The sequence below is a fragment of the Aedes aegypti genome, chromosome 1, assembly GCF_002204515.2.
Source record: "Aedes aegypti strain LVP_AGWG chromosome 1, AaegL5.0 Primary Assembly, whole genome shotgun sequence".
In the NCBI taxonomy this organism is placed as follows: domain Eukaryota; kingdom Metazoa; phylum Arthropoda; class Insecta; order Diptera; family Culicidae; genus Aedes; species Aedes aegypti.
Genome location: NC_035107.1, coordinates 81,624,185 through 81,647,634, shown reverse-complemented (window position 1 = coordinate 81,647,634; position 23,450 = coordinate 81,624,185). Strand labels below are relative to the sequence as shown.

Below are 23,450 nucleotides of genomic sequence, written 5' to 3'. Positions count from 1 at the left end.
ATCAACGAGCCATGATGTTGCTTCAATCGCTTACTCACCGCCTTGATGATCGTTATGAATCTGGTTTGCTCTGGCGATATGACGACGCTCGTCTACCGGATAGCCGATCCATGGCACTGCGACGATTCCAATGCCTGAAGAAGCGAATGGAAAAGAATCCGGAGCTGCAGACGACTTTACAAGCAAAAATCGACGAATACCTAGCAAATGGCTACATAAGATCACTCAACGAGCAAGAAATTAATCAAAAAGTGTCTCGCCGGTGGTATCTACCAGTATTCCCCGTAACAAATCCAAACAAACCTGGAAAGGTACGGATAGTATGGGATGCAGCGGCCAGTGCCCACGGAACTTCACTGAATTCTGCTCTCCTCAAAGGACCAGATCTTCTGTGCTCCATCCTTACTATTCTGTTGCAGTTTCGAGAACGTCGTATCGCACTCACCGGCGATATCCGTGAAATGTTTCACCAGGTGTTGATACGTGCCGAAGATCAATTATGTCAATGCTTCTACTGGATGAACCAAAGTGGGGAAACCCAAGTATACGCCATGCAGGTGATGACCTTTGGAGCATGCTGCTCACCAACCACTGCGCAATTCGTGAAAAACATCAATGCCGATCGATTCGCCATGGAATATCCAGCGGCGCATCAAGCTATTACTAAGTCCCACTATGTGGACGACATGCTTGTTAGTGTGGACTCTGAAGAGCAGGCCATCCAGCTGACCAAAGACGTTAGGCACATCCACCAGCAAGGCGGGTTCGAGATTCGAAACTGGATCAGCAATTCAAAAATGGTTCTGGCAACGTTGCAAGGAGTAAACACCGACGAAAAATGCCTTGACCTGTCCTCCGAAATGGCCACAGAAAAGGTTTTGGGTATGTGGTGGAACACGACCGATGACGCCTTCACCTATAAAGAGGGATGGAACCGCTACGATGCGGCTCTGTTGGGTGGTGAACGAAGGCCAACAAAGCGAGAAGTTCTTCGCGTCTTGATGACCATCTTCGATCCCCTAGGGTTAATTTCCCACTTCCTATCATATCTTAAGATCCTGCTGCAGCAAATATCGCGATCCGGCTTATGGGACGACGAGATTGATGACGATGCTTACAAAAAATGGCTTACTTGGTTGAAGGTGCTTCCACGCGTCGAGCAAGTAAAGATTCCCCGCTGTTACAACCCCAAATACCTCATCAGCGAAGCTCACGAAGTACAGCTGCACACGATGGTAGATGCTAGTGAAAACGGGACGGCCGCCGTTTATTATCTCCGCTTCATCCGCGATGGATTTGCATCCTGCTCTCTTGTCGCAGCCAAATGTCGAGTAGCTCCGCTTAAGTTTACTTCGATACCACGACTGGAACTTGAAGCAGCCGTAATTGGTGCTCGGTTATCGCATTCCGTTCAAGAGGCTCTGACTTTCAGTGTCCATCGAAAATGGTACTGGTCTGATTCTAGAGACGTCCTTTGCTGGATTAACTCGGACCACCGGCTCTACAGCCAATATGTTGGTCACAGAATCAGCGAAATTCTCGAAACATCGGAGGCGCACGAATGGCGGTGGGTCCCGGGCAAACAAAATCCAGCCGATGACGCTACAAAGTGGAATAGCCCACCAGAATTGTCCTCTCAGAACAGGTGGTTCAACGGTGCCGACTTTCTATGGCGCCCTGAAGAGGATTGGTCGAAAAAGCTCAGCCGTAAAGATTCCACCGACAACGAACTACGCCCATCACTCCTAGTACACCACGCTGCTCTGGAACCAGTTTTCCATGTAAACGACTTTTCCACTTGGGAGAGACTTCGTTCAGTCGTCGCATACGTTCACCGATTCACCAACAACTGCCGTTGCAAAAGCCGTGGATCGCCGATAGCCACAGGTTCACTCGAGGCGAAGCAGCTTCTCACCGCCGAAAATTCTCTGATCCGACTGTGCCAATGGGAATCCTATCCCGACGAGATGACGGCGCTGCAAAATCCACCCCAACGTTCCGACGGTAACGGAATCATGCGCATGCGAACCCGTATTGCTGCATGTCACTATGCATCCGATGACGCCAAGAACCCAATCATTCTTCCACAGAAACATCATACTACCTACTTGATCGTAGCGCACTACCACCGCAAATATCATCACCATAACCATGAGACGGTGATCAACGAAATTCGACAGAAATTTCGCATCCCCCGCTTGCGTGTTTGCTATCAACAAGTGCGAAAGAACTGCCAGCAATGCAAGAACCAGCGCGCAGCTCCAAATCCACCATTCATGGCCGACCTTCCACCCGCTCGCCTGGCAGCCTTTTCAAGACCCTTCACGCATGTCGGCATTGATTTTTTCGGACCAATCGAAGTCGTCGTAGGAAGAAGAGTAGAGAAGCGCTGGGGTATGCTGCCAACATGCCTGACCGTCCGAGCAATTCACATAGAAATCGCCCATTCCCTGAGCACGAGCTCGTGTCTTATGGCTCTTCGAAACTTCATAGCACGTCGCGGCACCCCACAAAAGGTCTACAGCGATCGTGGCACAAATTTTGTAGGCGCTAATCGCGAGCTGCTACAAATTAACCAAGCCATCAATCACGATGAATTTTTGAAAGAACTTGGGAATTTGGAAATCGAATGGGTCTTCAACCCTCCTCTTGCCCCACACATGGGCGGGAGCTGGGAGAGGTTAATACGCACCGTAAAAAACAACCTGGCCACGGTGTGTTCTTCTAAGAGATTGACCGACGAAGTTCTCAGAAATCTACTGACGGAGGTCGAAAACGTCGTAAACTCTCGGCCTCTCACCCATGTGCCGATAGATGAGGACTCGGCCCCAGCACTGACGCCGAACCATTTTTTGCTTGGTTCATCCAGCGGATCGAAGCCCCTCACCAATCTCGTCGATAGTAGTGCCGTACTCAGACAGAACTGGTTGACATCGCAAATTCTGGCCAACCAATACTGGAAACGTTGGTTGACAGACTATCTGCCAGAAATAACACGGAGAACCAAGTGGTTTCAACGAACCAAACCGATTGAAGTCGGAGATGTTGTAGTTATCGCAGATCCAAAGATGCCACGCAACTGTTGGCCGAAGGGAAAGGTATCGGCACCAGAGTCATCTCAGATGGACAGGTTCGTTCCGCAACGGTGAAGACATCGAGCGGCGTCTACGATCGCCCAGCAACAAAGTTAGCTGTTTTGGACGTTCGGTGCGACAGAGAGTAAGCCAACCATAGTTGGCATACCTGGGGGGAGTGTTAGCCGCTGCGCGTCTAGCGCACCATCCATCATTGCCTTGAAACACCACTGGTGACGGTGAGTAATGAGTAATCATCATCAACGATTCATCTCATGGCGAACGATCTGGTGAGTAATCCGTGCGAACGTTGATAGGTAACAGAAAGAACAAAAACAAACCAGATAGGAATAATTGAGTCTGAATTAAGATAACGAGTTCTACAAATATACTGCTTTTTTGCTTTTTAAATGATACCAACTTCTAGAAGAACTAGTGGTAAATATAGATAGTACACCGCTGAATTGGTAATCTCACTAAATGTACATTTAACGATACGAGTAAACTTACATTTGATATTGCTTCAAACAGGATACCCATAACGATCGGACCAATTAGAAAAGTATCTAGAAATTAAGGCCACAATTGGTAAGGAATAAAATCTCCTATAGTGAATTAGTGATAGTTACGTTATTCAATACATTACAGTGACAGCTAGCGCAGATAGATCCCGAGAGATTGAGGTACAAACTCATTTATAGTACTATCTCAGAAGGTAAGAAAATCAGGCCAATCAAGTATACAAACAAAATAGTTATTAGGTTACATCTTCAGTAGGATCGCTTCGTACACCCAACACGCTCAAATAATTGCTGAAATTGAAAGTGAAACGAAGGGACTAAACGTAAGTTATAGCCATGCACAAGATCATATCTAAAACCTAAAAGCATATCAGGGGTTCCTAAAACAGTACATGCGGAACATGAAAAATATTTACTTTAACTTTAAGAATTCAATATGAAGATTATTGATAGCATTCTGCAAATTTCTGGATTTATGTGTTGCAGGAAATTATATTCTCCCAATACCGAACCGCCCGAGTTTTATTTGCTGTCGGTCGGAGGATAACATTTCGGAAATCATTCCCGTTGAAATCGAGGGGGAATTAGGCAAAAATATGACAAAGCGAAAAGCTAAAAATACCAAAACAGCAAATACTAAATTGTGACCTTTCACACAGGTGACAATCTAGCATGAGCCCTAAATACTTTTTTATAGATTATTTTTTATTTTTTGCTTTAATACTAAATTAATTAAATGAATTAAATTAGAAGTAAGTGTCCATGCGTTGATTACTGTAAATTTTTCAAAGTAATTTGTGTTTTTCTTTAGTGGCTTAATTTATCGAGGAAATATAAAATAATTTGAAATTACTTGTGAATTTTCCAACTGAATAAATTCAGGTAAGCCTATATTTCAATCAAAACTGTGAGCAATTAAGTGAAGTTGTAACTCGTTGTCTGGGACAAGCGTGCCCAAGCAACGTGGGCACTTAGTCCGGTGTGGAGATTTGTGCAGACAATCTGGCAGTTGAGATCTAACCGCCGCCGGTTGATACCACACAAATCGATCGAGCCAAATAAACGGGAAATAAGTAAAATTGCGCGCGCCTTGATTTATTTTCCCTACGGACACATTTGAGCCCGATACAGTGACGAATTTCATGAACATAAACAATTAACAATATAAAATCATATTAATTTCATTCTGATACAATCCATTTCGGTGTACTAATGCATGCTGATAACTTTTATTGTAAATTGTTTTTCAGATTTTCCAAAATAATTCGATGAGCGGAGAATGGCGTCCTTACGGTATTTGTGTTTTATTGAACTTTAATGAAAAAAGGCACAACAAACCCATGAAACGCGAGTGCATCCGCAAAACTTCCCAAAAACTCTGGTATTGCATTGTTATAAGAGTGAGTGAGTAGAGAACCTCTCATGGTCACATAGCTCCTTTTGAAAAGATACGCGAGAAATGACCTTTAGAATGGCAACGGAAGCCTTCAGGTAGCGAATTGATACGAAATACTTAGGAAATCCAAGACAATCGAGCATTAGCGGTGATTACCGAATTGTCGTTCCTGTGTGCTATCTTATCTTATTCGCCAATGTAAGCTTATCGTCATTAATGGCAACTGATTTGTTGTATTCAATAGGGTAGAAGAATGATTGGAGTCATTGCGTCATGGGAGGCAGTTCAGTCTCTGCCTCAGAATGGATCAGAATGTTCCGTTGAGGGTGTTCTTGCTGACCTTCCTGTTGGGTTGTGCGACCGGCTCTCCAGTGGAGCTGATAAGCTTGGTTCCGGAGTTTGTGAATTTTCTTGGATGGCAAGGATCGACGTGGAATTTCACCAACTCTTCGACAGCTGAATGGGACATAGCTTGTGTTAATGAGCTGGAGTTATTCGTGAATGCTCTGCACAAGGATGAATTTTGGGCCGTTAATCGTATGTATTTTGTGCCAGATATTGGATTTGAAGATGTGTAATAAACATAGTTTCATATTTGCAGTGTACGACTCGTGGGGAAAGGTGCCAACAGGAGTATTTTTCGGAAATATTTATGAATTCGGAAACTTTGATCAGTGTCGAAGGGTACATTATTCACACTACTATGGAACGATTGCTGGACAGCATTGCACAATGATGGTAGATGTGCGAGGTCTTGAACTGCCGGTGCCTCCCATTTGGTATAGCATTTGTATTCCCGATTCGTGTCAACCAAGGATGGTTTCAGAGCTGGTCAACGCATTCCTCCAAGATTATGGCATGCGGGTTGTCAATGATCTCGATACGTTCTGCTACAAAAACGAGGAACAAAGTTTCTCCGCTCTAACGATAACTGCCATGTGAGTTCATCAACACTTTATAAACACTTGAATTTGATTCACTTATTTGTTCACATTTCAGTGTACTGTTCTCATGCTACGGAGCCTTCCTAGTTATTGTTACTTTATTACATCTCGTACTGATCTACACCGAAAAAGCCATACCAAGCTTCATAGATCGGTTCTCTGCGTATAGTAACCTAATGAAAATCACCGCCACAGTTCCTCAAAATAAGTCCAAAGCCGAATCTATGGACTGTGTCAACGGAATCCGTGCACTGTCGATGATCTGGATTATCGTAAACCATGTTCACGATGCTTCCCTAGGACATCCCACCACGAACGTTGCGATGCGCACAGAGTACACACAAAGCTACTATGGAGTTCTCTTCCACCGTCTGGGTGGGAAGGCCGTGGACATTTTCCTCATGCTCAGTGGAATGCTGGTAGCCATGAAGCTTCTCCGTGAACTCGATCGCAATCGCAAGCTGAACTATGCTGAACTCTACCTGCATCGTTACATCCGCATCACTCCTGCCTATGCCGCCATGATATTTTTCGCAGTGGCTTTCGTCGACCACTTGGGAGAAGGAATCCTTTACAAGTTGCTAGCTGAGGATATAGTGAATTCTTGCTCCACGAGTTGGTGGTCGGCACTGCTCTACGTTCAGAACTACGTCCATCACAAGCAAATGTGCTTCGCCCATACCTGGTATCTGTCGGTGGATATGCAGCTCTACTTCTTATCACCTCTGATTTTGATTCCACTGTGGAAGTATGGAAAGCGCTTTGCCCCAGCAATTGTACTCCTAGCACTACTCTCCATGTCTTGTGTTTTCACTACGTTCATGGTGAATGAATACCGTTTGAATAAATCGGCCCCCACAGGAGATGGGCTAATGCCCCGAAAAACCTATCACGCAACTCATGCTCGAATGTCGGTTTGGCTGTTCGGTGTACTGTTTGGATATTTCTTGCACAGGACCAAATCCAGAACCATCCGATTGCCGAAGATAGCTCGTATTCTAGGATGGACTCTGGCGGCTGGAATGGTGGTTCTTACCGGTTATTCACTGAAACAGGTCTACGTGGGAGACTACAACCGGTTCACTGTCGTCGTGGATGCCTTTTACGAGTCACTCCATCGATCCTTCTGGGTCTTCGGAGTCATGTGGTTGATTTTCGTCTGCATCAACGGGCAAGGTGGACTGGTGAACCAATTCCTGTGTTGGCGATTCTGGCAACCGATGGCGAAGCTTTCGTACACAATGTACCTGGTGCACATCATGATTCAGGCTGTGACGGTTACGATGCAGCTGAAAACCCCGATATACTTCAGTGGGGTTGATTTATGGTACAGGATTTTTGGATTGGTGGGAATTAGCACCGTAGTGGGGGGAATTTGGAGCATTACGTTTGAGTATCCATTCTTCGGGTTGGAGAAGAAACTGTTCAAAAAGCAGATATGAGATGCAACAATAGAGATAGAAAATATTTCAGTGTTTTATAAAAAGTCGATAGGTAGAAGTAAATACAATACATATTTGTGCAACATTTTTAGTTTTCTATGAATTAAATTAACACAACTAGGGTTTTCATATCTATTACGACTTAAACCAGCCGACAGTGTCTTGAAAAACAAAACCTGAAGTTCGTAGACATAAGAGTCAATTTGAACAAATTGAGATGTAAAATTGTGAAAAATAATGGAATCGTTCTGTTGGGCTTCGCTCCCACAACTACGCTAGACCAACTACCAACATTCATCGATGGAACATTTTCAAAGCAAAAATTGTGCTTCTCTTTCTTATATTCATAAGTTAATGAAAAATGAGGTGTTAACTGAATTTTATTCATAAGTAAATTTTTCAATTTTACGAAACAATGATTTCTATGATTATGGAGTAGACTAGTCTCACATGAGTTCTGCAAACTATATGAGCAAGGAAAACGTAGTTGTTACTAAAAATGGCATCGCTGCTGTAATGACATTTTCTGTAGCACACTTAATTCAGAATGCCCAATCTCGGCTAATTTTAATCGAGATCCGCACAGCCGAGTAGTCGGCAAACAAATTTCCTGAGATCTTAGCGCTAATAAAAGCCAAGTATCAGTAAATCGTGCTTCATTGCTAAGCAACCGGACAATGTGTTAGCTGAATCTGGGTTAAAATCGGGAAACCGTGATTCGCACAGCTGAGCTCGTAAAAAAATCTAAGTGTGAATGACAAAAATCAGATAAAAACAAGGTATGTGTTTTCGAATGTTCTAAGCATTCGACATAAAAGTGTTCCAATTATGAACTATCGATTATTTACACGAAATCAACTTAAAAGCCATCCAGAGCGATTGTTAATGCATCGCTTATAAGTAATGAAGTGACCGTGATGTGATGAAGTGAATTTATTGCAATGGTTTCATGGGAGCAAATAAATTTTCGAAAAGGAGTCAAAATGTTGTGAAAATTCAAAACATTAAACAAATCAGCATTAATGAACATTGTCTTTCCGGTTTACAATTTTGGGGAAGATCAGCGAAAATTCAAAAATTGCACAGCACTCAAAACGCCTTCTCAACCATGAAGTCAGCAACTGCCGCTTGCGACATTTATCATACGTGAAAAATCCTGGTAACTGACCACAAAACTTGAAGATAATGCATTTGCCGAACTGTCTCGTCGTAGAAGTCACCCATTAAATACCTTTACTTTTCTTATTTCATTGAACAAAAAATGTAAACAAATTACTTCCAGAGTATCGGCATAATTGGGTTCTCATACATTCTTTGCATCAATTATCACCATAGTGTATATAACAAGTTTTCCAGCTTAAAACGGTAAATTTGATTGCTCACCAGCAAAATTCATTCATTTGTTACGTAAATTTGCAAATTGCTAAGAAGGTAAAATATATGTGAGGCAAGATTTTCAAATGTTCATTTTTCGAAATGTATTGCACGAATGTTCTTATCAAGGTCTAGTTATTATCAAAAACACATAGTTTTATCATTCCGTTATTAGCCGTTATAATTCGAGTGCATCTATATGAAAAATCAATGTTTGCTCTCACTATTGCCATAATGGACATTATAGCCATAATGGATACTTCTACCCTACATTTAAAATAAAAGCATAAAACGAGCTCACCGAATTGATCATTGACTTGTTTCATTACATTTTTTTGTAAAGCCCTGTTCCATGTAGAAACTTTGATGATTTTTACGTTGCTTCTTCTTCATTCGCTAGGGCGTCTCTCAAGCTTGTCGTGCTCACATTGTTCTCCTCCATTTTCCTTTCATATTTCCTGCATTGCAGACTTAAATGTCGTACGTCCACCATTGTTCCACAACATTCGCTGGTTGATGGGGGTTCCATTTTTAGCAAAAATATGTGGGTAAGCCGCGTATGACCGATCTTTATCCGTGTAAGCACACACTGCACAATGGTCCAGATAGCAAGTTTAGGCGGACATGACCATTTCGACGTCATTTTGTGATTTTACAGTATAGGTTGCTTCCCAGAAGTGTCTCGAAATTAGTTGTACTAAAATTCGTACGAAAGGGATTTTTTTTTCTGCACTAATCGCAATAGTGTCCTATACGCCAACTTTTTTATGTTAATAGATAGCAAGTTGGTATATTCAGCAAAGTTGTAGCATATTTTAATACAAAAAACTTTGTAGAGCAAACTTTTCTCCATCTCATATACTTTCTGAGATAATTGACTTTTTATATGAATAAAATTAAGAAAATCATTTTTCCACTCATAAGTCACTTATTTACAAATTTCAACAGCCTACTGTGTTCTACAAGGTTTTTGGTACTATTATATTCTGCAACTTTGGTGAATATACCACAGTTGTATTAGTAAATAAATAGTAATATGTTGCAAGAGTTGAGAGGCATTCAATTTATTTATCTTGAGTCTTTGATTTATGTATAGCAGTAATTATTACAGTAGTTAAAGTCATTTGAAATCAGTCATAGTAACCATGTCAAAAAAATAATACAATTGTTAATGATCAGTAGGCGTTGACGCGCAGAAGGTTGGTGCAATCCCGAGCCGTGAATTTGACCCGTCTGTTCCGTTTCCGTGTGTAAGTGACTCTGTCGGTGCGATCCCGAACCTGCCATCTGCATATCAGGTACGTCTGTCCCGTTTCCCAGGTGAGCGTTCCGAGCCGTACATTTGACCCGTCTGTCCCGTTTCCCTAGTGAGCAACCCTGTTAGCGTGATCTCGTGCCATGCATTTGGCCTGCCTGTCTCGATTCCGCGTCCCTGTCGGTGTTATTCCGGGCCTGTCACCTGCATACCTAGCCGTTTGTCCCGTTTCCCAGATAAGCAACCCTGTCGGCGAGATCCCAAGCCGTACATTTGATCCGTCTGTCCCGTTTCCCTAGTGAGCGACCCTGTCAGAGTGATCCCGAGCCGTACATTTAGTCCTTCCCATCATGGAAGTACCACGTCGCGAACTTGCAAATTTTCTCATTAAAACACCAAATGATGATCTACTCAACTTCGTTCGCAGACGGTTTCCTTGTGTAAACGCGGAAAGTAGTTGCACAAAGAAGAACCTACGAAGTTTCGCATTGTCCTTCCGGATGTTGTGGCTTAAAAGTAACCGCATAAGAAATCGATTTTTAAATACAAATGCAGCTTGGTTGAATGGAAAACTAGTGCTTGGTATCAAAAAAAGACTCCAGAGAGAACGAAACCCTAAATCTTTTTCCGAATTGTGCCGTAGAAGCCAAGTTCGCCGCCTAGAAGAACTAATGGAAAACCACACAACTGAGGAACTCGGAATGGCTGCGGCGCTTAGTGTAAGCCGTGACGGTTTTCGGTTAGTGGGAAAACGGATCGAGAATCTAACAAGATCCCCAGCAGTGCAAGAGCCTTCCGATGATACTCAAACTGAAGCGGAATACTCAGCGGAAGATGCCTTGGAGTTCATCTATACACACTTAAATTATTTTACGGATTCCTGTGAAATCTCAACAGCTGAACAGTTCGGTAAAATAAATTAACGGAGTACGGTAAATTTTCACAGTATTCGGTAAAAAATCACCGGAATCCGTTAAATTCCGACAAAGTTACGGTGTTTTATTTCACCGTACTGTTCAGCTGTTGAGATTACGGTGAAATTCACCGTAAGAGCTTAGTGTGTAGGAACAATTTCACGAGAGCGCAGTACCAGGATATTCGAGTGACTACCATGAAAGCAGGATCAAACTTGTACCCTTCGTCTAATAAAATTGTAAGGCGGCATCCAAAAATTACGTAACGCTCTTGGGGGGAGGGGGGAGTAGGCTCAAGCGTTACGGCTCATACAAAACTTTGAAATTTTTCATACAAAAAACGTTACAGAGGGGGGGAGTGGGTCAAAAATTTCCAATTTTAGCGTTACGTAATAAATGGACGCCGCCTAACAGCGAAGGAGAAGACATATCCTAATGGTACACAAATTATTATACAAGTTTCATTATGTTTTTCAATCCATTTCTATGTCATTTTTGATATCTCCATAAAACCATCATGTGCGGAAGTTCCTTTACAAAGTCTAGTAGATCACACAATTCAACGCCCCGTCGAATACCTGAACATGAACATTCTTCCAGAAGATTCAATTCGAGTGATTTTTAAGTGGGGTTGTGACGGTAGCAGTAACCATTCAATGTATAAACATGTACACTTTTCATTGTAAAAATTTATAATGCCCGACAACGTTATAGATACAAGCAACAATTTTTCGATGAGGATAGCGATGGTGAAATCAAAGAGTACAACGACTCCCACATATTCGCAATTTTTCTGGTCCCAGTTCGTGTCGTTCGAAGGCAATCCGGCGACGGAAGTGATCAAATCATTTGGAACAACGAGCTTCCATCATCTGTGTCACTTTGTCGTCCACTCAAGTTAATTTTCAGCAAAGAAAATGCTGAGCTGACAAAAAGCGAAGTAAGTAAGATGGAAACCAGTATTAAAAATTTGGTGCCAACAAGAGTCGTTGTTGGTGAAGTAGCGGTAGAAATTGCAGCAACTCTGGTATTGACCATGGTAGACACAAAAATGGTCAACGATGTGGCGGGATCTCATTCCCAGCAATGCTACATATGCCATCGATCGGGAAAACGTTTAAATGAACCATTTAATGGACAAAAATTTGACGCCCCAGATCTGCTGAAGTGTGTGTTCTCTCCACTTCACGCCCAAATAAGAACCATGGAGTTGTTACTGAATGTAAGTTATCGGCTTACGTTACCGAAACCGTCTTGGTGCGTAAGCAAAAACAATACAATTGTTAAGGAACGCCAAGTCCGACAAGCATTGAAAGAGGAGCTGGGATTGCGGCTCAATGAACCGCTTCCAGCTGGAGGCAGCTCTAACGACGGGAACACAGCACGGCGATTTTTCCGGGAGGTCGAGACGGTCGCTTCAATCACCGGACTCAACCGAAACCTCCTATCCCGATTCGCAACACTGCTTTTTACGGTCAACTGTAACAAGGAGATCGACGAAGTAAGTTTCGAGAATTATGCTGCCGAGACGCATCGAATGTACTGCAAGCTGTACGGCTGGTATGTACTGCCTCATACAGTACATAAACTGCTGCTACACGGCAGCGATATTATTAAACACGCTGCATTACCCCTCGGAATGTTGTGTGAGGAAGCCCAGGAGACACGCAACAAGTGCATAAGGAAATTCAAGGAGCACCATTCCCGCAAGTTCAGTCGACTGGTGAACTTGACTGACGTGTTCCAGCGATTGCTACTCACATCAGATCCAGTGATCTCACTGACAAATCGTCGAATCGCACAGAAGCATTCGGAATTGCACAAAGAAGCGCAAGAATTGTTGATTTTTTTTTTTGAAAATTATGCTTTTTAACAAATATATTACACTCTACAAAATCTAAACAGATGTTGATTATTTCATGCTGAATCGCGGCGGCCATGACTTTTGTGTGTTTTATAGAAAAGATGACTACCGTTTTGACTCATATTCCGAACACTTAAGGTCAAATGCCGAACACTGTGTTCATTCTGTCTCATATTCCGAACACCTTGATTCAAATTCCGAACAGCAGGAATAAATCGTATTCAAATTAATAATTTGGCAAATAAATAAATGTGAGCTTGTTCTCCTGGTCTCAAACTAGAGAATCATCACTACTCCCACGGTATGAATTATATTGGAGACGTTAAAATTGAATTGCAATTGACTGCCATTTCCTTGTTATTTGATGACATATTTCAGCAAAACATTTCAACCAAATCGCCATACAAAAACCAAGTGTTCGGAATATGAGTCTGTTCGGCATTTGAGACAAAACGGTAATTAATGTGTTTTAATTGCAAATCACCCGTTATTGAAAATAGTCTTAAAAATATATATAAACATAATATATTCACCAAATTTCACTCACAGTTGTGGATCAGTGGAAGAGGAGGCTCCTTATTATGGATCAAATCGACTCATATTATGGATCAGAACATTATAACAGCAATTTATCTACGAGGTAAAAGAATGGCGTGTTAGTGAAAGCCTACACGCAAACAAATTTTGTTGTATAATCTACCGAATCCATGGTAGAATTAAGAACTGCACCAACGATTTTCAACCGACTACAAAAATCTGTTAAGTTTACTATAAACTGGTGAAAATCACTGAGCAGTGCAGTAAATTTGACTATGTCTATAGTAGCATCCACTACAAAGCATTGTATTTCAATCCGTGACACCCACCGTACATCACAGTGTGGTCAAAAGTATGATGCTAAACTTCTCAAATCAAGAATGTTTCTAGTCAAAAATACAACAACTCTGGTTAAATCAACAGAAGAAATTTTCTTGTGTAGTGATGTTGACTATGTTTTGGTAAAATTAACAGTTCAATGTAGTCGGTTGAAAATCGTTGGTGCAGTTCTTAATTTTACCATGGATTCAGTAGTTTCTACAATAAAATTCATTTCAGTGAAATGAATTTTATTGTAGAAACTACTGAATCCATGGTAAAATTAAGAACTGCACCAACGATTTTCAACCGACTACATTGAACTGTTAATTTTACCAAAACATAGTCAACATCACTACACAAGAAAATTTCTTCTGTTGATTTAACCAGAGTTGTTGTATTTTTGACTAGAAACATTCTTGATTTGAGAAGTTTAGCATCATACTTTTGACCACACTGTGTTGTACGGTGGGTGTCACGGATTGAAATACAATGCTTTGTAGTGGATGCTACTATAGACATAGTCAAATTTACTGCACTGCTCAGTGATTTTCACCAGATTATAGTAAACTTAACAGATTTTTGTAGTCGGTTGAAAATCGTTGGTGCAGTTCTTAATTCTACCATGGATTCGGTAGATTATACAACAAAATTTGTTTGCGTGTACGTTCTGGCGTTTCTTTCGGAATCGTCTTATCGTTGATTCATAACTGTGGTATGGTTTTTGATACTGCACAGTTATGAATCAACGCTTCTAGGAACATGGTGGGCATTTTATTTGCTAAAGACGGAAAAAATATGTTAGAGCATATATGGTTTATGGTTCACGTAGGTGAAATGTGTTTCGCGTGATTGCAACTCTATTTGATGAGATATTCACCATGTAATCCAATTTTGATCCATATCTGTGTGCTATCCATAACTGTGGGGTGACTGTACGTCCCACTCGACATCTGGGCGAATGGTTTCCACTATGAGGCTTTCGTACAACGACCAATCAGCTTGGTCATACAGCCACTTCTGTCGTGTTGTTCGACGATTGGACCATCCGAGGATGCACACCGTTATCGGAAAGTGGTCGCTGTTGTGTGTGTCGGACAAGGACCGCCAGGTGAACCTTCGCGCCAGACTCCCAGAACAGATGGACAGGTCGTTTTGCTGAGGTGTTACCCGTTGCTGGGTCGATACGAGTCGGGGAGCCGTCGTTCAGGATCACCAGTTGTTCGTCCAACGTTGTTTCGGCAACGCATCGGCCAAGCGCGTTTGACTGGTGAGACCCCCACGCGAGATGGAGAAGAAGAACCGGACCCACTAGATACTCAAACAGATCACCCAATGCGGTCTGACAATGGACTGCGCTCGGTGGGATATACACCGAGAGACAACCAACTTGAAACTTTGTTGAACTCTACCAAGGATCGGTAGAGCAAGGCTGGCGTTTACAAAATTAGTTGTCCTCATTGCAGTAAGGTCTACGTTGGTCAAACGAAGCGGTATCTCGACGTTAGATTCAAGGAACATTTAACGGAAATAGGAAAACCTCGGAAGACGAGGAGATGACTTACGACAGCGGAATACAAAAATTGCAAAATGTTCCTTCGCCTTGGAAATTCGATGTGGCTGAAAGTTTGGAAATTTGCGGTACCTATTTGCAAATTACGACGATACTCAGCAGAGACCAAAGCAACGACAATGCGTGGCTCTTCAACTTGATACCTACAAATCGTTTTTGTGATTCACCTTACAGCTTTTAAATTTTAAGTTTCTATTAAAGAAGTAAGAGAATTATGACTTCATACCTATTTTAAATATATAATGCGTAGAAACGATAAGTTTCTTCAAGCCGAGTCTAGTAAACTCTCAGCAGCGATCGATCAAAATTTTCACTCAGTGTGGCATAAAAATCCTGATCAAATACTTTTCAAAGCATTTGCGAATTTTGGCGGAAGAGTTTTTTTTTAATCAAAGCGTCTTTCATGCCACCATACAGAAGCTTTAAGTAACCTCTTATCGCGCAAAGGTGCTGGAAGTGTGAAGGACTTGTCCTACGCACAGAAATACCTGGGTAGAACAGTCAAATTCAACACAAAGTGACATCATTCCTACTTTATCTTGGGAATTTCTATAAAAAAAACCTTTTGTCGGTAACACTACAAATGCTCGCAAAATTAACTTGCATGACTTGTATGAATCGCAAGTCAAATTGAGTGGATATCAGTTTTCAACATATCATAGAATGAGCTTTCAGTAACACTAATGGTAAAAACGACTTTTTCTATTAAATATGCCAAAAACGCACCAGAACTTCCAACAAACAGCTCGAAGATTTAACCCGTAGAAATGGCCAGAGCAACTCGAGAATATTTATGTGGCCTGAGTTATTCCGGTGGGTCACTGGGTCAAGTCGGATAAAAAGGGCGATTTTTTGGGACATGCCAAGTCAGCTTTATTTATTTGCAATGGTAATCATTTCAATTTGCATAAATCATTGAGATCTGATATTCAACATAATAAATGAAGAGTTTTTCACCATTTGTACCAGATGTGGCTACTCGGACTTAATGTCCGAGAAACCGGCTATAGATTTGAGAAATACTGAAGCATTGTGGGGCCCAAATAGCCGTAGCGGTAAACGCGCAGCTATTCAGCAAGACCAAGCTGAGGGTCGTGGGTTCGAATCCCACCGGTCGAGGATCTTTTCTGGTTGGAAATTTTCTCGACTTCCCAGGGCATAGAGTATCTCCGTACCTGCCACAAGATATACACATGCAAAAATGGTCATTGGCATAGTAAGCTCTCAGCTAATAACTGTGGAAGTGATCATTAGAACACTAAGCTTAGAAGCAGGCTTTGTCCCAGTGGGGACGTAACGCCAGAAAGAAGATGAAGCATTTCAATTCTCTTAAAGTAGACATCCAACAAAATAGTTTACTAAAATGCGTTCCCTTAAGCTTGACACAGATATTAAGATACAAAATGGCCGTCTTATCGTAAATTTGAGGCGCCCGCGGACCCAAAAATAGTTATTTGAAGGATTAAACAGATGCAGGAAACATAGTTATCCAATTCATTCATTTCTCAAAAAGTTTACGCTGATGCTTTTTACCTCAACCTCCATGATGTAGTGGCCAAATCATAAAAGATTCCGGAAATTATCTGTGACTTGAAATTTGCCTACCTGCAGGGGCACAGAACACCGTACCGTTTTCATCTGACCTGACCAACTTATGGACATGCCCTATATCAACTGCAGCGATTTGCAGTAGACAGGATGTCCCGGGCCCGATCCATCTGACAAGCCAATCGAGCCCTCTGTCACCGGTGTCTCCATTGATGTCGATAGCCTGGACCTGACCCAATGATCCGCAGTGAATATTAATTCGATAATACAGTGAAGCTGTATAAAAATTATTCAACAGTTGCAAAATGGTAGAAAAGGCGCATTGCTAAGATGTTATACAGCAACTTGTCCTATAAAAGTCGAGACAAAGCAATGATCGGCATGCATAAGAGCTGCCCAAACAGCTTGAACATAGCTGTGATTCGCCATATTTGTTGGTAAAAGAATCGCATAAAAGCATTCGTTCGTATGTACAGCGCATTAACTCAACATAAAGCCGTGTTCGCTCTCGCATCGCAGTCGGCGTCATCGTTGGCTGCTTCAATCACTCCAAAGCAGCGCAGTAGTCCATTCACTATTGTTCGCCTTCGATCACATAGCAGCAAACAGCCGAGAGCAACGGTAGGCATGGTGAAGTCATCTGCTGCGTACTGCTTCCCTTTATTATTACCGTACTGCTTGCACCTATATAAGGTGCAAGCAAATGAATGTATTTTTAGTATGCATTTTCACATTTGTTAACTGAGAACTTTCTTTGCCATAGTTGCAATTTTCGCTTTCGAATATCGTGAGGCAGGTACGATTTTGCTTCATGCCAATGGAAGTCAAGGAAATTGCGAAAAGGTCCTGGACCGATCGGAAATAAAGCATAGCATAGCATAGACTGACTGTACATGTCAATGGTTGCTACTCCGTGATTGATCGGAACTGGTAATAATTGCACTGCGATCCAAATGAATAAAGGATGGGAGTTTCCGCTTACTCTCGGAGTGCAATTTTAGCAGATCTAATATTATTGATCAATAACGGCGACGGCCAAGTCCTTAAAGTCAGTTGGGATGGGGAAGGAATGTTAGGGTGTAATGATTGTTGCTTCTAGAGACCGAGAATACCTCTGCATCTCCACAATCACCACGGGAAGGGTGTTTATTAGTGGAGTAAGAAAAGATCTGGGAGTCACCTTTGGTCGGTGATGCGATCCATGGATAAGGAGGAAAAATACGGTTTATACTTAAAGGTAGTTTTTAGTTTTGTCTAAAAAAGTTTTTGGTAGAAGATTTGAAATAAACGTCAACATCTGTAATGTCGAACCATTCAAAAGAAGGTTTTATTAATGGCGAAAGAGAAAAATATATGCGTATATTTTAAATTATATGAAACAGGAATAATGCCGACACATGTAGTGAAGAATAGTTTGTACATAGTTTGTTTGAAAATTACATAAAAGTATTACTGAACATGTATGCATCAAGAAGAAAAGTCTTTGGTAGAAGTTTCAAAATAAACGTCGACATTCATAATGTCGAACAATTCAAAAAATATTTTAAGTAATGTCAAAAAGTTTCTATGTTTATTAGAAGTGTATGAAACAGGCATAATGTCGACACTTGTAGTGACGAACCATACAAAGTTTGATTGAATATTACAAAAAAGTAACGTTTACATGAAAAAATGTGTTATCATAAGCATGAAACGAGCTCACCAGTTGGTAATCCATCCTCGACTAAACAAGAATATCTTTTCGCACTCACACAGCGCGAACAGCAAAACTTCTCGGCGCCTCGAAAACGAACCGTCTTACTTGGGCTTTCCAAAACACGCGAACCGAAAACCAAACTCCCGGCGTCCCGAAAACGAAGCGTCTTGTTTGGGCTTTCCAAAACCTGCCCAGCAAAACCCGTGAACCGGAAACCGAACTCCCGGCGTCCCGCAAACGAAGCGTCTCGCTTGGGCTTTCCAAAACACTGTCCAGCAAAACAAGCGAACCGAAAACCAAACTCCCGGCGTCCCGAAAAAGAAGCGTCTTGCTTGGGCTTTACAAATCAATGCCCAGCAAAACCGGGAACTGAAATCCAAACTCCCGGTGTCCCGAAAACGAAGCGTCTTGCTTGGGTTTTCCAAAACACTGCCCAGCAAAACCCGCGAACCGAAAACCGAACTCCCGGCGTCCCGAAAACGAAGCGTCTTGTTTGGGCTTTACAAATCACTGCCCAGCAAAACCGGGAACTGAAATCCAAACTCCCAGTGTCCCGAAAACGAAGCATTGTCATGTTTATTACGGCTTAAATCAGCCGACGGTGTTTTGAAAATATCTGAATGTCGTAGATACAAAAGTCAGTTTGGACCAACCCCCCCGCAAAGTGACAGATAACGCAATTTTCACGTACCTACTTGCAACGTAAACAATGGGGCCATCCACCGCTGCCGGCACGATTTTTCACTATGGCAGATCGGAATTTTGTTTCGTTGTTGACGGATGCAAAACAACGAATGGAATGAAAAGAAATAAGGGCGAGTCTGATATTTTCGTTTTCCAATTAAAATAAATTTAATAAAATCACCAAGTTTAAGCACCAAATGAACTTCAGAGCACACCAATTCGTTCGGTGAAAAGATTAAATGACCTGTTAGTGCTTTGTTTTGCGGGAAAGTAATCCATCAGAAATTACTTACAATACAGCCTAACTGATTTTGTGGATCGTTTTTATGCCCTCAAGAGAAATGTTGTGGGCCTTGCTTCAAGCCTGATTCGCTGCTGACTAGTAATTTATCGGCCTATCTTGATGCATGGGAAATTTCCGCAAGGAATAGATCAAGAATGCACTTTTTTCTGATCGCAGTACGCAGTTGAAAAGAAATGTCAGTTCAAATGGGAGTCGCTGTACAAAATTTCTGCAAGGAATCGGCGAGAAAATTCTTTAGCGATTCCTTTTCAGTAGCAAATCAGACTTTAGCCATTGAAATTTTTCGTCAGGAATGTTTCTCGGCTGTGCCACTGGAGCATGCTTGTCCGTTGTCTAGTACTATGTTACAGTCTGTGCAGCTAAATGGCTGCAGACGGAGTCCTTGTCTTTTTACTTGAACGGGTTTCAATAAGATCGAATCAAGCCGAAAAGTGATATATTTTTTATTTGTAGTTTTTTTTCTATGCGGAAAAGTGTTCAATTTTTCTCATACTCACCACCAGAGGTCTAAGTTTCAATCAAATAAGCCTATGAACTAATATACGATGACGCCATACTGCAACTTCCAGCGAGAAGGAAACCTTTACTGCATACAGAAAAATATATGAAAATGTATGAATACACAAAAATAAACGATTTCGTTGCACATTTATCCACGCATTGTTCATCCGGTGAACATTCGTGTTGGGGCGGATTTCATTTTATGTAATATTTAGATTTATATCGGAAAAAATCAACAAGAAAAGAAGACTGTGGATAAGTACATTGGATGAACTACCCAGCTGTTCAAAAGCGGTAATGTCCGCCAAAAGTTAGCTTACTTTCTGGTAGGGATCCAACATATTGACGTTTGGCTTGGGTCTGGTCAATTGACTTTTTTTTTTATTCTATTTCTCTATTTGGAAGGCTCAAGCGCACTAGGCATTACGGAGCCGAATTATCGAATCAATTTAATAAAATAAAAATTAAATTGTGTATCCCTGCCTATATAGCTCCTCTATCCTTTGATTTTCCTCATCGATGTATTGCTGTCGTAGAACAGGGTCATCGATATGCGAGTATGAACCACGTCGCATCCCAGATCGTCGGGTAGCGGGGGGGACATCAGAAACTGCTTCGTTGCTATCACTTTCGCTGGAGACGGAGATAGGTGGCGCGACACGTTTCGATGCGTTGATGCTTGTTGTATCCGAATCGGTTGATCTCTGTCGTTTTGGCTCCTGTTTATTGCTGATTTGTTTCGAATTGCTTTTGCCTACGGCCTCCGGCTTGGAGAGCGATGGCCATTGTTTTTCGGCAAGCGGTGGCTGATTTTGACGATTGTTCAATTTGTTTGGCTGCTGTTTGTTGGTAATAGATGCTGCCGCTTCAGAACACCGCAGTTTTGGATGATCTTTAGCACCACAGTTTCGACAGGTGCGAGTTTGCGAAAAATAAGACACATGTGTCGTTTCTTCGCAAACAGTGATGTACGACGGGATTGGTACGGTTAGTTTCATACGTACTACACGCACACCGTTGCTGAGGCCCGGGAAGTAGCTTCTCCAGACGTCGTTTCGTATAGAGATCACTTCACCATACTGTTGCATATGGCTTAGGATGAGGTGATTTTCGATCTCCTCCGGGAGATCGTGCAGACGGACATCAACAGCGCAGCTATCAATGTAAATCGGCAATGGAATAGTGAGCCGCTTCCCCTCGCAACTCATGAAATGCTTCAAGTGGTGATTTGAAGCGATTTTGGCAGCTACATCCTCACTATGCATTGCCAAATAGACTACGTGCTTCACGTTGTGCATTTGGATGCTTTTCACCACCGTCATATCCAGTTTTAACTCGCAATCTAAAAATTGCTTTATATCGGCGATGCTAGGCCGCTTTGGTAGAACCGATGTGTCCAACACAATGCAGTTTTTTCTTGCCACCGGCATGATTGCAGAAACAAAATAACCACAAAAGAATCGATATGCAAACGAATAGGTACGTGTTGTCTGGATGAGAGACGGATAGCAACTGGTCAATTGACTTGTCCACCGGTGTGATAAATTCACTCGGTCCAAGAATTTTGACACCTTAGCTGGTCACGCTTTTCAATGCTTCCCAAGTGTCAAAATTCTTAGACTGAGTAAATTTAGTGCACCGGTGGATAAGTCCATAGAGCTTAGTGACATTTGAAAACACGTAGACTAGCATACGCTCGTCATACACAGTTTGTTTTTGTTTTCCTCAAAGAAACTTGCACACGCTTTCCAGACTCATCAAAATGCATATGGGAATGTTACCCAATGTGAAAAATTTACACCCGGATTCTGGGTGTTTTTCGAGACAGAGTGCATATTGTTTTCCTCTAGGTTCACAACTACATCTACACTAGGGTACCCATCCATTGGGCGTGAGTTATCACTATATCAAGCGAACCATGTGAAACGTCAGATCACTAGATCCCTTTTTATAAAAGTGGGCTAATTTTTGGTGATATTAGCGCTCGTAAAAAGCTGGATAGTTTACCCAATAAACTTATCTGATTAAAACATAGACATCTGGGGGTGACTATGAGAAATAAAAGAGTTCAAATCCACAAAAAATGTACTGCGAGTCAAAAGCTGGATATGATCTCAGATTGATTTCAGGCTTAAAACTACAGTCAATTTCCAATAAATTAATGATCATCGTAAATATTTAAGGGATGATTCAAATTTTACGTAACAAAGAAATTTGCCAATTTAAACCCCCTTCCTCCCTGAAGTAACAGATTTTGTATGGAAAATTTCAATTTATTGTATGGACCGTAACACCATAAAAGACCCTTTCCCTCCCCCTGTTGTGTCATGTAATATTTGAACGATCTCTAACAAACTTGTCTTGCTTTGAATTGCCAAGCGGTCAACAAATAATTTCGTAAACAAAGGATCGCTTACTATTTATGAGCAACTTACAACATGCGGATCACATCACACCACTATTCAAAACTCGCTCATGTGCCTTACACAATCTTCCCGATGGCCGTACAAATCCTTTCAGAGAATCGCAATTTGGTAATCACTCATTTATAATTATATTACAAATGCCAAACAAAAATTGTAAAACTTTTTTTATGTCCATCAAGCATAATTCTAGTTTACGCCCTATTTTGAGCACACTCCGTGATTTCATTGAGTTTGACAGTACCACGGACCAAAATTTTTCGGTACACTGACGTTGTACTGCAGCTGTCATGATGCTCCCGGGTTGGTTTGGACAAATTGAGATGTAAAATTGTGAAAAATAATAGAATCGTTCTGATGGGCTTGGATCCCACGACTCCCAATACGCTAGACTGGGCGCGTTAACCAACTACGCCACTCCCATATATTTTTCATATTTCCTCACTAAGCATGAAGAGTTGTTTTTTTTTTTAATATTAATTTTATTTTGAAACGAGCAATGCTACACACTAAAAATGACATTTGCTAACAATACGCTTAAACAAATCAGGTGCAGGTATGCTATTGGGCAGCAACCAATTATTACGTAACGCTAAAATTGTAAATTGTTGGCCCACTACCCCCTCCGTAACGCATTTCGTATGGAAATTTATTCAAAATTTAGTATAAAGCAGGCTTCTGGCACCACAATACTACCCCATGGGAAAAAAACGAGCCACCATATTCGGTTCCCCATGACAGTTTAATGTTAGTAAACAAATAGTCGTTTCAGGACAAACAATCTAGAAAGGCGAAAAAAATGAGTGAGGAAAATGTGTTTAATACTACTTTATGCTGATTCAAATAGACACAAGTTGCAAACGCTTGAAATATTTGTTTCTGAACGAAAACGTTCTTTTATGGTGAGCATCAAAAACAGTTTGATGAAATGGAAAATTATTATTGATTCGATTTGGCCAAAGTGAGTAATTATTCTTGAGTTTGATGTTCACTACAAAAACATGGCTACTTAGCAGTGGGCTGGTATAAATCGTAATGTTTGAGTTTACCCCCTCCCCCTTCAGTAAGTAATTTGTGGGTGG

At 41.6% G+C, this 23,450-nt stretch overlaps 1 protein-coding gene across 1 annotated transcript; it reads left to right on the top strand.

Annotated features, from left to right (window-relative positions):
- Positions 1–5,257: 5,257 nt before the first annotated feature.
- Positions 5,258–9,038, top strand: LOC5570457 (O-acyltransferase like protein). The gene is made up of 3 exons (XM_021841079.1): positions 5,258–5,528; positions 5,593–5,929; positions 5,991–9,038. The coding sequence occupies exons 1-3, from the start codon at positions 5,294–5,296 to the stop codon at positions 7,375–7,377; spliced, it is 1,959 nt and encodes a 652-aa protein (XP_021696771.1). The 5' UTR covers positions 5,258–5,293; the 3' UTR covers positions 7,378–9,038.
- Positions 9,039–23,450: the final 14,412 nt, after the last annotated feature.